At 40.2% G+C, this 13,923-nt stretch overlaps 1 protein-coding gene across 1 annotated transcript in view; it reads right to left on the bottom strand.

The window, feature by feature from the left end:
• npr1b (natriuretic peptide receptor 1b) overlaps positions 1-13,923 on the bottom strand; it is a 62,733-nt gene that overhangs the window by 11,926 nt on the left and 36,884 nt on the right. Inside the window, exons 7-16 of the mRNA XM_048260417.1 lie at positions 11,830-11,924; positions 9,368-9,503; positions 7,570-7,654; positions 7,137-7,257; positions 6,926-7,000; positions 6,746-6,823; positions 6,315-6,419; positions 5,503-5,574; positions 4,371-4,530; positions 3,887-4,042 (exon numbers count right to left, since the gene is read on the bottom strand). Coding sequence (XP_048116374.1) covers positions 3,887-4,042; positions 4,371-4,530; positions 5,503-5,574; positions 6,315-6,419; positions 6,746-6,823; positions 6,926-7,000; positions 7,137-7,257; positions 7,570-7,654; positions 9,368-9,503; positions 11,830-11,924 — 1,083 coding nt within the window. The remainder of the gene's footprint in view (positions 1-3,886; positions 4,043-4,370; positions 4,531-5,502; positions 5,575-6,314; positions 6,420-6,745; positions 6,824-6,925; positions 7,001-7,136; positions 7,258-7,569; positions 7,655-9,367; positions 9,504-11,829; positions 11,925-13,923) is intronic.

Below are 13,923 nucleotides of genomic sequence, written 5' to 3'. Positions count from 1 at the left end.
TCTCCTCAGTGGCTGGTTTGGCTTTTACCAGCCTACTCTCAGCAGGATAAAATGGCAAACCCCACCATTTCTGCAGTTAGTCTGTAAACTGTTATGCTAACACTCAACATCACAACTGCTCTGCACATGACGTCATATATTTGCACATTATGCCTCATCCATTCATCCATCAACAGGGTCCTCAAGTTTTGACAGTGGTGACATTCGGGTGTATGACAGATTACCATTATGCATCTGGTATTAGGCCTAAATAAGCATAATAGGTCATTGGTTGACATGGACTAATACTAACATGTACGTAATATGCAAAGAGACAAGCAACAATTGTGAAAGACAGCAAAGTGGGAGAGGGCAAAACTTTGAAAAGGCAGATTTTAAGTGGGGCTCTGGGTAGGGAGACAGCATAGTACAACGATGAAATAATTGCACATATAGCCTACCAGTTCAGCACACACTTGAGCCCATGAACCAGACTAGTGCATCCGCATTATCATCATTGCCAACAATTGGCTGATCTCACAGCAAGGTTATATGATTCAGTCAACCCAGAAACTGGGAGCTTCACATAATTGTGCAGATTCACAGAAAACTACTGCTCCTGCTCTGCACCGGTGCAGTGGGATGGGTGCCCATTGTGACCAGCTGAGAAACAAATTGCTCAATTTCACCAGTTAATGTCAAGAGTGTTTAGTGAGACAGGGAGAACCCAGGGGCAGCCCTGCAGAAAATGGGAGAGCTGGAGCAAGTCAACACGTCGAGCTTAGGCCTGTGTGTGCTGCTCATCTATTTGTATCCATGCAGAGTAGTGCAGGGGGAAGGACATGTGCATCTCTCCTCTCAGGTGGTGAAGTGGCCCCTTCGTGATAATTGGTGGGGGGAGCTTAGCCTGGCCACCAGAGAGCCTGAGATGATGCATGGGTTGCTTGCCAAGAATGATCAAATAACTTAATGGACCAGATAAAATGGGCTTCCCCTTCTATAATCTCATTGCAAGAGTGCTTGTTCAGAGCACATTACAAGGGGGAGGGCGTGAGCATTATGAGGGAGGGAAATTGTATTTGTGTGTGTCGTTATGTGTTGTTGTGAGGGGTGACAGGAAGTAGTTTCTTTGTCCGTATTGTTCAGGCATGTATGAAATCCATGGATTCTGTGACATACAGCGTTCTTCACATTTATTGGCACCCCTGGGAAAGATGACTGAAAAAAGGGATACAAAATCAAACAACTTTTGGTGTTATATCTTAGTTTCTGAACTCCATAGAAAACCAGTGTGGTGAGCTTGAGAAGGGCACAAGACAGGACCTAGGAATCAAAGTCCGATCTGGAGATATTCCGTGAAGAGGAATGCTCTTAGATCCCTTGCTTTGTATTCTCTAACTTGTTTTAGGAGAAGACTAAGAGCTCTTTTATTGGAAAAGGGAAACTTAAAAAGAATAAAATTCAGGGGTGCTGATAACTGTGGCTTGTGTGTTTTGTTAAGAAATATTTATCTATCTATACATTGCAGGAATGTCTGTCTGTGTGTTATTTTTAAAGCAGACCTACCTGTGGCCATGTAATTGGGCTACGGGTTTTCTACAGGAATAGCATGTTTGAAAGGGCACTGCACTAGTTATTTTACATTCATTTTTTTTTAAATAAACAAAGACAAGCTGTTTAGAAAAAAATGAAATAAGCCTTTAATAAAGTATGGCAATTTGTTAAAAGCACATGGGTCTTTATCAAAGGCTTTTTTTTCGTATTTGTTTCTCCGACTCCAAACAGCCAAAGAGTGGGTTTCTATACTCTTTGATAGCACTCTCACCATTTCCCCCCTCTTATATATCTCTAAATGAGGATTTTCCTTCTCAGAATAGATCTACTTTCCTTCAGGGTTGGATTTTACCTCATTTATTTAAATGTGAAACTAAGATAAAAGGCCAAAAAATTCTACCTCTTTTACTCATCTCTACCAGGTGTGGAGGGTGCTGTACCACTGTTAGAACACCCACAGGTGCAAAGCACTCTGAAGCCGAGTGGATTTGGACTTTGAACCATGAGGTTGCAAGAAGTCTTGCATTTCTGAGTAGCAGAACAAAAGACTGGTCTCGTGTGTAAATAAATACTAGGAGAGAGTTGATTATAGCAGTATTTCAGCTCAGTGTCAGGATATTAGTTTCAGGGCAATGAAGCATGACACCCAAGAGCAAGGAGATGAGGCAGCAACTCTGCCCAGTTTGTTTTTGTCATTAAGGTGTCATTTTAATTACAGTTGCTGAGGGTTAAGGACTAATGTTGCTAACATTAAGCTTGGCTTACAGATACCTTCAAGAGATTTAGCTACAAAATAAAGAATCAGTGCAAGTCCTTTATCTGTCTCACATTTCTCTCTGGTCCACTCAACCAAAGTGGTTGCTGATATGTGGCTGTCTCCTGAAATGTCACTATACCCCCATGTCCAAGTCTAATTCAACAGTCATGTAAAATACAGATACAAAGTCATCCAAACAGAAGGAGCATTCCAAACTGGAGCTGTAATGCTCACTGTATAACCTAAGCCAGGCATGTCCATGATAAATGTATCCAGCACCACTACCCTGTCATATTCCAAAGTTCATGAAAAAGTAATGTATTGTTTTATATTCTTTTGGTGGGAGACTGCCAAGAAGGTAATGGGGTTATGGATTATATTGGCATGGCAGTTTTAATATTGAGAGTCTATCAGTAAAGTACACTAAAATCATCTGACTTGTGTGCTTTACTCTGTAAATATTGCATTTTGTCAGTAAATTATACTGAGGTGTATATATATATATAATACAATATAATATTATCTGTTAGTAGTCTGACAAAAAATGTGCAATCAAACAATCAGTGTTTAAAAAATAAACTAATTATGCATGCTGTGAGTTTGATTAGCCTTTGATGAAAAACTCGAATTGAGTGATTAATCATTGCCTTCTATTAATCTGAAATTAGTCAATCAATTTGTGTTCCTTCAAGGTTGGATATGTCTTCATTGTTGTCATTGTGAAACCAAGATAAAATGCTAAAAGATAGTTTTTTTTAATTATATAATACCTCTTTATTCATCTTAACCTAGGGTGGCAATATGTGGAGGGTGCTGTGTCTGCGTTTTTATTTGGATGTTTCACAAAAAGAACCACATGGATGTCGCACAAAAAGGAGCACAAATCCATGTCAATAACCATGCCCCACAAAAAAAATTAGTCTCTGATTGGCGTATGGCTCCGAAGATGATCCAATCAGTTGACGAGTCCACTGTGCCATTACGGAGACACAAACTGCTCAGCACGACACCAAATTGATCAGTCGTGACAGGCACTGTCTGTGTTCCTCTTGAAACCAAAAAAAACAATGGTGTTTCTCAGACATTCGTCATGACAGAGCCAGCGAAAAAGAAGCAAAAACCAAGAAAACAGTAAGGAAATTGCCAATACTGCATAGTTTACCTTTAATTGTGAAGCCTACCTTGACCTGAGAGTCTGGTGTGTGATGATATCAGGCCATGGCCTTATTAAAGCGGCATTGTTAAATCTACAATAAGCTATCAGTACAATGAATTTGGATTTGGAGTTAAAGACCAGAGTGCAGAGCTGTGACCCTAACTGTAAGTAACCTGCCATCTGCCTCAGTGTCAAAGCTGCACTACCTCATACTTACATGGAAACTATTGTATTTTCTTGCATTCATCTAAAATGATTTGATCCTTCTGACATTTCCTCGGAGTTTGTGTGATTGTGTGTGTGTGTGTGTGTGTGGTTTTTGTGTTGCATCTTGTGCTTGTGATATGCCCCTCTGGTTTGGTCTGTCAAGATGCATACTGATACAGTGTATTATTAATATTTTAGCACTTCCTGGCTTGTTTTCGCATGTGACCACTGACCTTTCGGACTTAGGGAGTCCTCGTCCAGGTAAAAAACTCCACAGCGCAGCGCCACTTCCTGCAGGATGATGCCGAAGCTGTAGACGTCGCCTTTCTGGGTGCCTGCCGGTGGAGGGCATTCCATCCTCAACAGTTCTGGAGCCGTCCACAGCCTTCCTGTTTGAGTGGAAAGGAGAAGGCAAACATTTAAGTTTACATAGAAGTGTCTGTAGTTAGCTGTAGTTAGCATTCTGTTGGAGATGAAATAGTTAATCAACAAGTGCTATGGAGTAGATGAGCCGACAAGCAAATCAAAGATTTAGAGAATTTCTCCACAGATGGAGTTGAAGTGGCAGAACTACAGTATTCACTAAAAAAGCATTAGAGCAGAACAGTGTACATTCTGATTGGGAGGATTTAGGATGTGAAAACCCTGTTTCTTTTTCCAGAACCATCTAGAGAGAAGCTTTTAATCACTGGCTGATAGAGGAAAATCGAGACTGACGTGCATAGTAGGAATGGGCATCCTTGATATCAGAATCGGTTCGGAAGCTGGAGAGGCCGTAGTCGGTGATCTTAAGCACAAAGCGATTATCCACCACACAGTTGGAGGACTTGAGGTTGCCATGGGAGACGATCACACTATTATGCAGGAAAGCCATACCCTGCAGAAGTGATTCAGAAAGACCTTGTTAGATATGAGCACCAGGCACACCAGGCAATGTAAAAGGCTATTCACACATAAACTCACACATACACACACACACATACAGAGAGAAAGAGAGGTAGGTAAATATAGATATAGATAGAGAGAGAGAGAGAGAGAGAGAGAGAGAGAGAGAGCAGCATCTCCATGTATTCCACTCATAATAACCATGCTCACTATGGCAAACAAATTATTGTGATGTACAGACAGGACAAAAGGAGAAATTTAGAAAATGTGGATGTATGAAGTAAAGATACACACACCACAAACTTGGAGGGATTCATTAGCAATGTACGTCATTTACTATTGAACTCAGTGAAACTTCATTCCACCTGTAATGTCCATACCAAGCATCCCTCCCACCTTTATCTCAGAGGTATATAGTTGATCTTATATACCGGTAATTTGGTAATGATGCAAGCAGAAACATTCTCACATCCTTTCATATCCATTAAGGCTTCGTGCATGCAGGTTGGTATTTGGATGCTCTCCCCTCTCACATTTACGCGAGCAACCACTTTGTCTCATCTGAAATGTTTTCTCAGCCACAAGTCCCAAAGTCAAAATAAACTCATAGCTTCACACAGACAGGCTTGGGTTGAGGATTGCTGAACAGTGAAGTCCAACCCTTGATACTGGGGTTGGTGGTGTTGATGCAAGGAAGGAGGAGAGGAGAGGCAGAATATTACATCCTCATCCTCACTAAGAGGAAGAAAAATCAAAACAAGGCAGAATGGTGATGCTTACATACATAATTCATGAGAGCACTGTACACATAATGACTAACGGGTAATGAGAGAGAGAGAGAGAGACAGAGGGAGAGAGATGAAAAAGGCCGATGGAAAAGGAGAGAGAGGGTGGAGAGATGTTTTAATTTACTGTGTTTTTCCTGTGTCGAGAGTTTACTTTACTATGCCATAAAAAACAGTACCTTAACAATATCACTGATGAGAGAATATTTGAACATCCAATCCAGTGTGATGCTTTCATTCTCCATAATGTCCTAAAGAGGATACAGACAAACACAGACACACACACACACACACACACACACACACACACACACACACACACACACAATCCTGTCAACATCTTCCATTGCATGCATGCCTTATTTAGTACAGATCCTACTTCCTTCACTGCATGCTGTTTTCCATTGATATGCAAATCACATCATATTCAACCCACGTGGTCCATGTTAAATTGATAAGAAGCTTTAGCAAGGTTTTTGTTCAAAATTCATTTTTTTTTCTACCATGATGACAGGTTTTATATAACATCATGCGAATCAAGTGAATATGCAATACACCAACAAAGTGAAACACGTTCAAAAGCAAGCAACTGTCAATCTTACTGTCAATCAACAGATACCAACAACTACTAACACATTCTTCAGTTATTCCTCGTTGTTGCTGTGGCCGATTATGATCCACAAGCCCTTGATATGGGCTCCAACAAATACCAACAAATTATTCAGTCATTCCTCTTTGTGAACATTGTAGAACTTAATAAGTGTATTGACACCCCTGAGCGTTGTGCTATCCCACCTGTGTTTGCATGTAGGGTCATGCACATGTTATTAAATTAGCAAAATGCTTTTGCCCAGTAATTAAGTTAGCTGTCCTTCATGTGCCGACAGCCTATTACCTGCCTTGTTGTGCATCGTACAAATCAGAACCCAATGTGAAGTGGCAAGGTGTGTTGAACTTTCTGGGACTTGTCTGTGGTGAATGTGAATATTACCTGCAGGCTGCCACGTGGGCAGTACTCAGTGATGATGCAGATGTTGGGAGAATCGATGCAAGCACCGATGAAGCGTGTCAGATGCTCATTCTGGACATCTCGCATCTGGAGTTCAAAGGGAGAGATGAATGACACAGGAACAGGGACAAATAACACTTATACATGTATACAACCAGAATTCTGAAAAAGTTGGGACCCTTTGTAAAATGTGAATAAAAAAAGAATAGCTGCTGTTGTCTTTGAACTATTCTCAATTAAATATAGAGTTGCCATGATTTGTAAATCATAACATTCTTATTTTATTCACATTATGCAAAGCGTCCCAACTTTTTCGGAAATCGGGTTGTACAAGGACTTATGCAAATACATGGCACAAAACTCACACACACCACGCATACACACGCACATACATCTATTTTAGAAGCACTCACATGTTTCAGCTCAAAGAGCACTTTTCTTGTCAGCTCAATGCGTTTCCTGTCGATGTATTTGATTGCGACGATGTTACCCTGGGAAAAACACAAAGCACACTGTCAGCGTTCCTCTGACTTCCCACTCCAGATACTAGATCCCTTACTCCTTTACTGTCAAATACACCTTATCAAACCTACCTTAAAGTAGCCAGTCTTGGCAAACACCTGGAAGTTGCCATCTCCCGTAAGCAGAGAGCCGTAGTTGGAGCCTCTCTAGATTGCACAAGAAAATATTTATTTTCCCCAGTGCACCATAGGTCATGAGTATTTATAAATACCAATATATCAGCACGTATTTGACATTTCAGGCATCTGTCGGAGTACTGGTGGGGGGTAGTGGACGGCTCACCAGGGAGAGGGTGAGCTTGCTGCCTGCACTGCGCAACACTTTCTCCAGGTTACTCATCTGAATGTCCTCCCAGGAGATCCTCCAGAGCTGGGCCACCAGCTCATTCTCCAGCTTCAGCTTCCTGTGCAGAGGCGATTAAGTATGTGTGTGTGTTTGTGTGTGTATGTATGTGTTTGTGTGTGTGTGTGTGTGTGTGTGTGTGTGTGTGTGTGTGTGTGTGTGTGTTTGAGTGTGTGTGTGTTTGGGGGGGGCATGTGTGTGCATTTGTGAGTTTTTGCACACGAAAAAGTGTATGAATGTGCATGACAGAAATAGAAAAATTAATATTCATGTGACAAAATTGATGGAGAATAAGAGGCTCATTTCTACATATAATACTGAAGGGTTATGAACTGAGTATGAGTGAATGTAATCATATGCAGCCCACACTCACCTGTACACAAACACTGTGACCGTGAGGATAATGATGATGACAAAAAATACCACAATGGTGACCATCTGCTGCATTGTGATGGTTCCTGAGAGACCAGGAGGACAAGGAGGAACTGAATACTCATGCGTTTCAATTGTAATTTTCAACACTTAAGGAATGCACACCAAAAACTAAGAACCTCACACACCTGAAAAAGCGTCTACCAAATACCAAATATATTATACAAGAACCAGCAAGTCTTCGTCAACCAGTTAAAGAGACACAGAACTTGATCTTTCACTGAATTACCTGTCCCAAATACCTAAAATAAATGCCCAGGAACAATTGAACATGGCACTTTTGAATGTTTGCTCATTATGCAGTAAGTCTTTTATCATCAATTATCTTAACTGCATATTTGAACAGAAACCAGGTTAAATAGCAATGGACCAGCTGTACTCTCGGAAATATGCCCTCCTGAATATACAGTAATTTCCTGTGTATTAACCGGATTGTGTATAAGCCGCAGAACAGTGTTTTATGCAAGTTAAAAAAACAAAACCATATTAATACCATATTAACTTCCCCCGTGTTTTAACCTCATAGCTAAAGAAATTTTGCAAAATCAATGTATAAACCGCGGCTAATAGTTGGGAAATTACGGTAGCTCTGAATATCCTTCAGGGACTGAGAAAAAAGGTTGTGGGATCGTTTCTATATTTGCAGATCTTATCTACAGTGTTGCTTATGTGAAATTCAAAAGGAACAAATATTTTCAACAAAAAACAACAATACAATCTCTGTTTCAACAATTGATATGTTGTCTTTGCACTATTTTCAATGAAATATAGGGTTCACATGATTAATCAATCATTGCATTCTGATTTTATTTACAGCATGGTGCTGTAATCAAATTAAAATGAGCATATATACATTTTCCATGATATAGTCAAAATTGTCAGTTTCAAAATGTGATATGTTGTCAATGTCTTTTTCACAATAAAATAAGGGTTTACAAGATTTGCGGATTTAGATTTACATTTTACATTGCGTTCCAACGTTTTTAGAAATGTGCTTGTATTGTGAAAGTGCAGCCTTTCCTTTCCCATCCAGAAAATGGTTCATGCATTTTCTGGTCTACCTAAGAACGTTTTCAATAAGTTACAGCCCATACAAAATGCTGCATCACATGTTTTCACCAGGACCAGAAATAGAGCCCTAATTACACTAATGATGGTTGGTTAGTTTTAGCCCCCCAATACAGACAATCAGACATGCTTTTACAATACAAGACTACTCAGCTGGTATAATCACTCCAGAGGTGAAGACTGAAAAACATAGGGGATAATAGGCTTTAAGTGGCTATGTGCTTTTATGATAATTTCTCTAATGTGCCCTACTGGCCGCTAGTATTTCTTCGTATTTCAGCACTTTGTATTGCAAATTTGCACAAAAGGCGCTCTATAAATAATTGATTGATATAATAGCTGTGGCTCAGGAGGTACAGGAGTTGCCCAGCGACCTTATTGCAGTGATCTATAAGAAGAGCACTGCTCCGGATGTGCAGGTTGGTGTCTTCCATGAGTCGCATAAGTAGAAAAGACATTAAAATGCTGTACATTTACCATTTACAATAAAGAGAAAAGAAAGTTAAAAGTGAGGTGATAGTTCTACAGCTCCTCAAGGATGGAAGGGCACAGAAAACGAGGTTAAAGTTGTTAAGCAATTCACAGTATTGTCAAGCCAGACATTACAATACTCTAGGTAAATTAACAAATGGAAGAATGCATATCAGTCAGTGGATATCAGGCATACATACTGTCAAGACAGACTGGACTGTCATTCTTAAAGCCACATTCCGGCACGTCAGGTGGGATGGAGCCCCCTGGCCACTGGATGACCATCCCTGGCACAGGGGACATCTGCTTCTGAGTGCCATTGTACACCATCACAATCTACAGATCAACCAACAAAATGTTATGTATTAGAAAGAGAATGGGAAAAGAGAAAGGAGAGAGAATCATAGAAGACGCAGTTAAGGTGAGGGGGAGAAGGGGACTGAAAATACTGTAATGTCAAATAACAGGGTAAGCGAGTAAATGCTGCACATATTTCTTTATACAGTAGCACGACTTTACTGTGAAATTCCACTGAAATGTCTTCAATTTTCTCACCCATTCACATTGACACAACGTGTGAGAAAAAATTGTGATGTGATGCTTTTGGAGGAATAATTGGCGAAAACTCAGAGAGATAAAACTGTGTGAACTTGCAAAAATGCAAAACATTTCACGTCAGATATGGGGGGAGTAAAACACCTTTAATTTAAGGAGGAACAAATCTGTAACAACAGACGAAACGGGCTGCTAATCATTGAATTGAAGAGCCTCCAACAAATAACAAATCAGAGGACACACTAGAGGCTCGACCTTTGCCCAGATGCGGCAGAAAGCAATTTTGTAAACCACACTTGGTGCTACTCAGGAGCTGACATAAACGGCCTCTCATTACCCTCCCAGCAGCACTCTCCAAATTGCTGATCAAGTGTCTCGGAGCTGATGCACTGGCCGCCCTGCACACAGCATTGATTACTGGCAGCCAGACTCAAGGCACACAGGAGACAGATATGTAGATGGACGTATTGATTCTGCTGTGATGTCTGTGCTGGACAAGCATGTCCACAGAAATGTATCAGTGTATGTCAGCAGCGCGCCAAACAACGAAAACACATATAGGGACATGCCAGGCACGCGCTCACACACACAAAAACACACACACACAAAAACACACGCACGCACGCACACGCATGCAGGTATACCAAACATATATCCTGCTCTGACTGCACTGTAAAAAAGGAAAATTCAGGGCTGTCCAATTTATCAAACCATATTACAATTACATGAAACAGTCTTGAATTAAACACATCCTTATTGTGTTCAAATAGTCATTTAAATTGAGCAATCCACTTTTTCTAATTGAATCAAGTAAGGTAAGCATATATATTGGGGGAAAAAGCAAAAGAGGTCACATTTACTTAACCACAAAAACATTACTTAAACAAACTCATGTTTCTCTTTCAAACACAATCTTATTATGTTGAACTGACATATTTTGCCACAGCAATGAATTTATCCAACAGAATCATGTCAGATCAATATGAAGCACCTAAGTACTGAACCAGTAAGGCAAATAAACACATAAGATGCCATTTCATTGTTCCCATGAGCTTTTGCAAGAACACTAAAACAGTCAGGTTCTGCTCAAGGTTTCTTCCTGGAATATGGGAGTTTTGCTTTGCCACTGTTGCCATATTGCATGCTTTTAGGGGGTTAAGGGCCAGTCTTCGGTCATTGTGTTCCCTAATTGTCTATATATAAAGTCATAATCACAACACATACCGTATTTTCCGGACTATAAGTTGCACTTTTTTTCATAGTTTGGCTGGTCCTGCGACTCAGGTGCAACATATTTATATATATGGTTTTTGACTGGTGCGACTTATACTCCGGTGCGACTTATAGTCCGGAAAATACGGTACTAAGAACATAAAGTTTTCACATGGATATTCCTAAAGAGGGTTATGCTTAGATTCCAGTAGAATTTGGAGCTGAGTTGTATCTATGTTTTGCTTTGAGATAAACCATGCTTTGTTCCCACCGTGATTGCATTAGGTATTGAACATGCACAAAACATCAGCATGGCACATGTTTTCAACTTTGATAAAATCAAGTAAATCCAGCAATTTCTTTTTTCAGTGTGTGTTTTCTATTTACCAAGGGACAATGTAAGTTCTCTCACAGCTCAAGTCATATGCCAAATACACACCCCTCAATATATATATAGATGTATTCATATATACAATATGTATGCAAAACTGATAAGATATCAGTGAGGCTGTTGGTGAGAACATATATTCATTGCCATATTCTTATATAAAGCCAAATGCTAATATAGAAATGTGCTATTATAGAAATCTCAGGCTCAGTGTGCAAGATTACAAAATTATGCTTTCGTTGAATACATCTGTGTTTTTTCCCTAAATGTAAGAGGATTAAAGATGATAAAGTTCTGTTAAGTGTGTTTTGTTATGTCTTTGTGGTTTTGTGAGCACAAAGATAAAAAGAGTACATGTTTGATGTAAGAGTGTGTTTTTCCTGTTTGTGTTTAGCTGCACAGTGCACACATGTTTGTACATGTGTTTGTAAACGTGTGTCTGACTGGCATCAAATCCATGTGAGTCACGTAACCCATGAGACAATATGTGGGAAGACACTTCAATACCTGGAAGACACTCGAGTTGGTGTCCGTCATGTCCCAGAGGGCGAAGTCAGTCTCACGGTCACCGTTCTCATCAATCTGCACTAATCCTGTCACTCCTGTTGGTGAGACGAGATGGTTTGCTCAGATCAGAGGGAGGGAAAGACACATCAGCAGGATACAAGTGGATACAAACCAACCCCCATTTAGACTTCAGTATCACAACAACAACAGCAAAAGCAATCCTAACCCTAGGCAGGTGAGAGTGATTGTTTTGATGGTTTCCTGCCATTTACAAGAGCCACACAGAGTATTTACTGTTCGACCTTTACTGAATGCTGGATCACTGTGAACCACAAGAAATAGAGCATTTTCAGCTAGAAAACTCTCAGGATGTGATGATAGAATTCATTTATGCAAATGACATTCTGGTGAATTTGGTCTTGGTGGACTAGATCTGCTTTTGTCAAATACTGCTGCAGCGAGTATTGTGGCTGCTGCCGCAGAAGTACTTCAGCTACTGCCAAAAAAGCATGGCAAAAATGCAGAGGTGGATTCCTTCTGCAGAGGTGGATTCCTTAACAATATAGTGTTGGGGTTCAGAGAGAACATGACTGTCAAATCAGTTGAAGCTATTACAGGATTTTGAGCACCATTTTTGTATCATGAAAAAAAATTGAGAGAATACTTTACTTATATCCCATTGCTTTAATATAGGTAAAGTATATAGATCATAGTATACGGGGCAACAGGTTATCTCAGGGCATCAAATGTCACAGTGTGAGTCACAAATCCAGTTATGACAGTTGCTCCCAAAAACATTTCAAATAAGCTTTTTAAAATGACAGTTGCTCCAGTTTTACCTAAAATTTCCATGAACAAATGTAATCAAGCCTGACTTGAAAAAAGAAAAGACTTGATAGTCCCAATGTAATGTACCCCCCTGTTGAGTAAAATAGTAAAACATGTCTATTGTGTTATTTGAATGGAAAAACACTGAATATGGGTTCTATTCATCCCAAGACTTTCAGTGTTTATTCACTCTTTCAGTGATTGTAGTCTTTCACTTAATTGCAGAAGCAATCTGGCCATGATTTTAATTTCCTGTCCAGATATGACCAGGCCTCTCATCATTCCACCCAGGTATAATAGGCCACAGGCAATCATGTGACAAGTAGGTGAGACACAAATCACAATGTATTGAGGAAATGACTTCTGACATTTAGTCCCACATGAAAAGCTAAGCTATTAGCGCCAAGGGAAATGTCAAATCCCGTGCACAGGATAGGGGGTGAGATGGGTGGGAGAGGGTCAGTGTGACAGGTCCCTTGGTCTCAACAGACAAGGTTTGTGTGGCTAAAAAACTGATTAACTGTTTGTAGTCCAGTAGTAAAAGGGTTACACCCAGAACAAATTAGTAACAAGCTGAATTTTTCAGGATATGTTCAGAATACCTTAGGAATGGCATACTAAAAGTCCCCATGAATCCCCCTTGTGCTCACTGAGATATTCAAGATGGTGTCCAAAATGGCCACCATTTGGAGATTTCTCTATATCTCAGGCTTAAAACCTGATACAAATGCAATTAAAAGGTCAAAATATAAGTTTTTTAAGGGTAAGTGAGTCAATTTCATCATTAGTTTCTTGAATGGAGACATTTCATAATAATAAATCAATTCAGTCATCATCCTCAGAAATTGATGTTGATTCTTCAGTTTCTCCCTCATCATCTAGTAAAGATGGCATTGGTGCTGCATTGTTGCATGTTTGACCACTGCACTTTGTACACAAGGCAGAGCAGTGTACCCCCATCTTCCTGCAGCCACATGACACTCCACAGCCATCTGCTCTGCAGCCACAAGAGATCATGTTGAGCAGAGTGTCTGGAGCAATGGGGCGGTCAGTTTCAACTGGAGTCAAGATGTCCTCCATTTTCCATCCCCAATCTGTTGGCTGCAATGGCCTTCCCATCCTTTCCTGAACAATGAGATATGTTCTGAATGAATTGGCTACAGCACTTGTTGGACGCAAAGTTGCCAACTGGAGGGATGAGGAAAGTGAAGTTCTGCTGATTGCCTTATTGTAAGCAGTGTATCGGAACTGATCCAGTGATTCACA

This window comes from Alosa alosa, chromosome 13, assembly GCF_017589495.1.
Source record: "Alosa alosa isolate M-15738 ecotype Scorff River chromosome 13, AALO_Geno_1.1, whole genome shotgun sequence".
Taxonomy (NCBI): domain Eukaryota; kingdom Metazoa; phylum Chordata; class Actinopteri; order Clupeiformes; family Clupeidae; genus Alosa; species Alosa alosa.
Note: the sequence above shows the minus strand (reverse complement) of the source record. Positions and strands in the feature narration are given on the sequence as shown.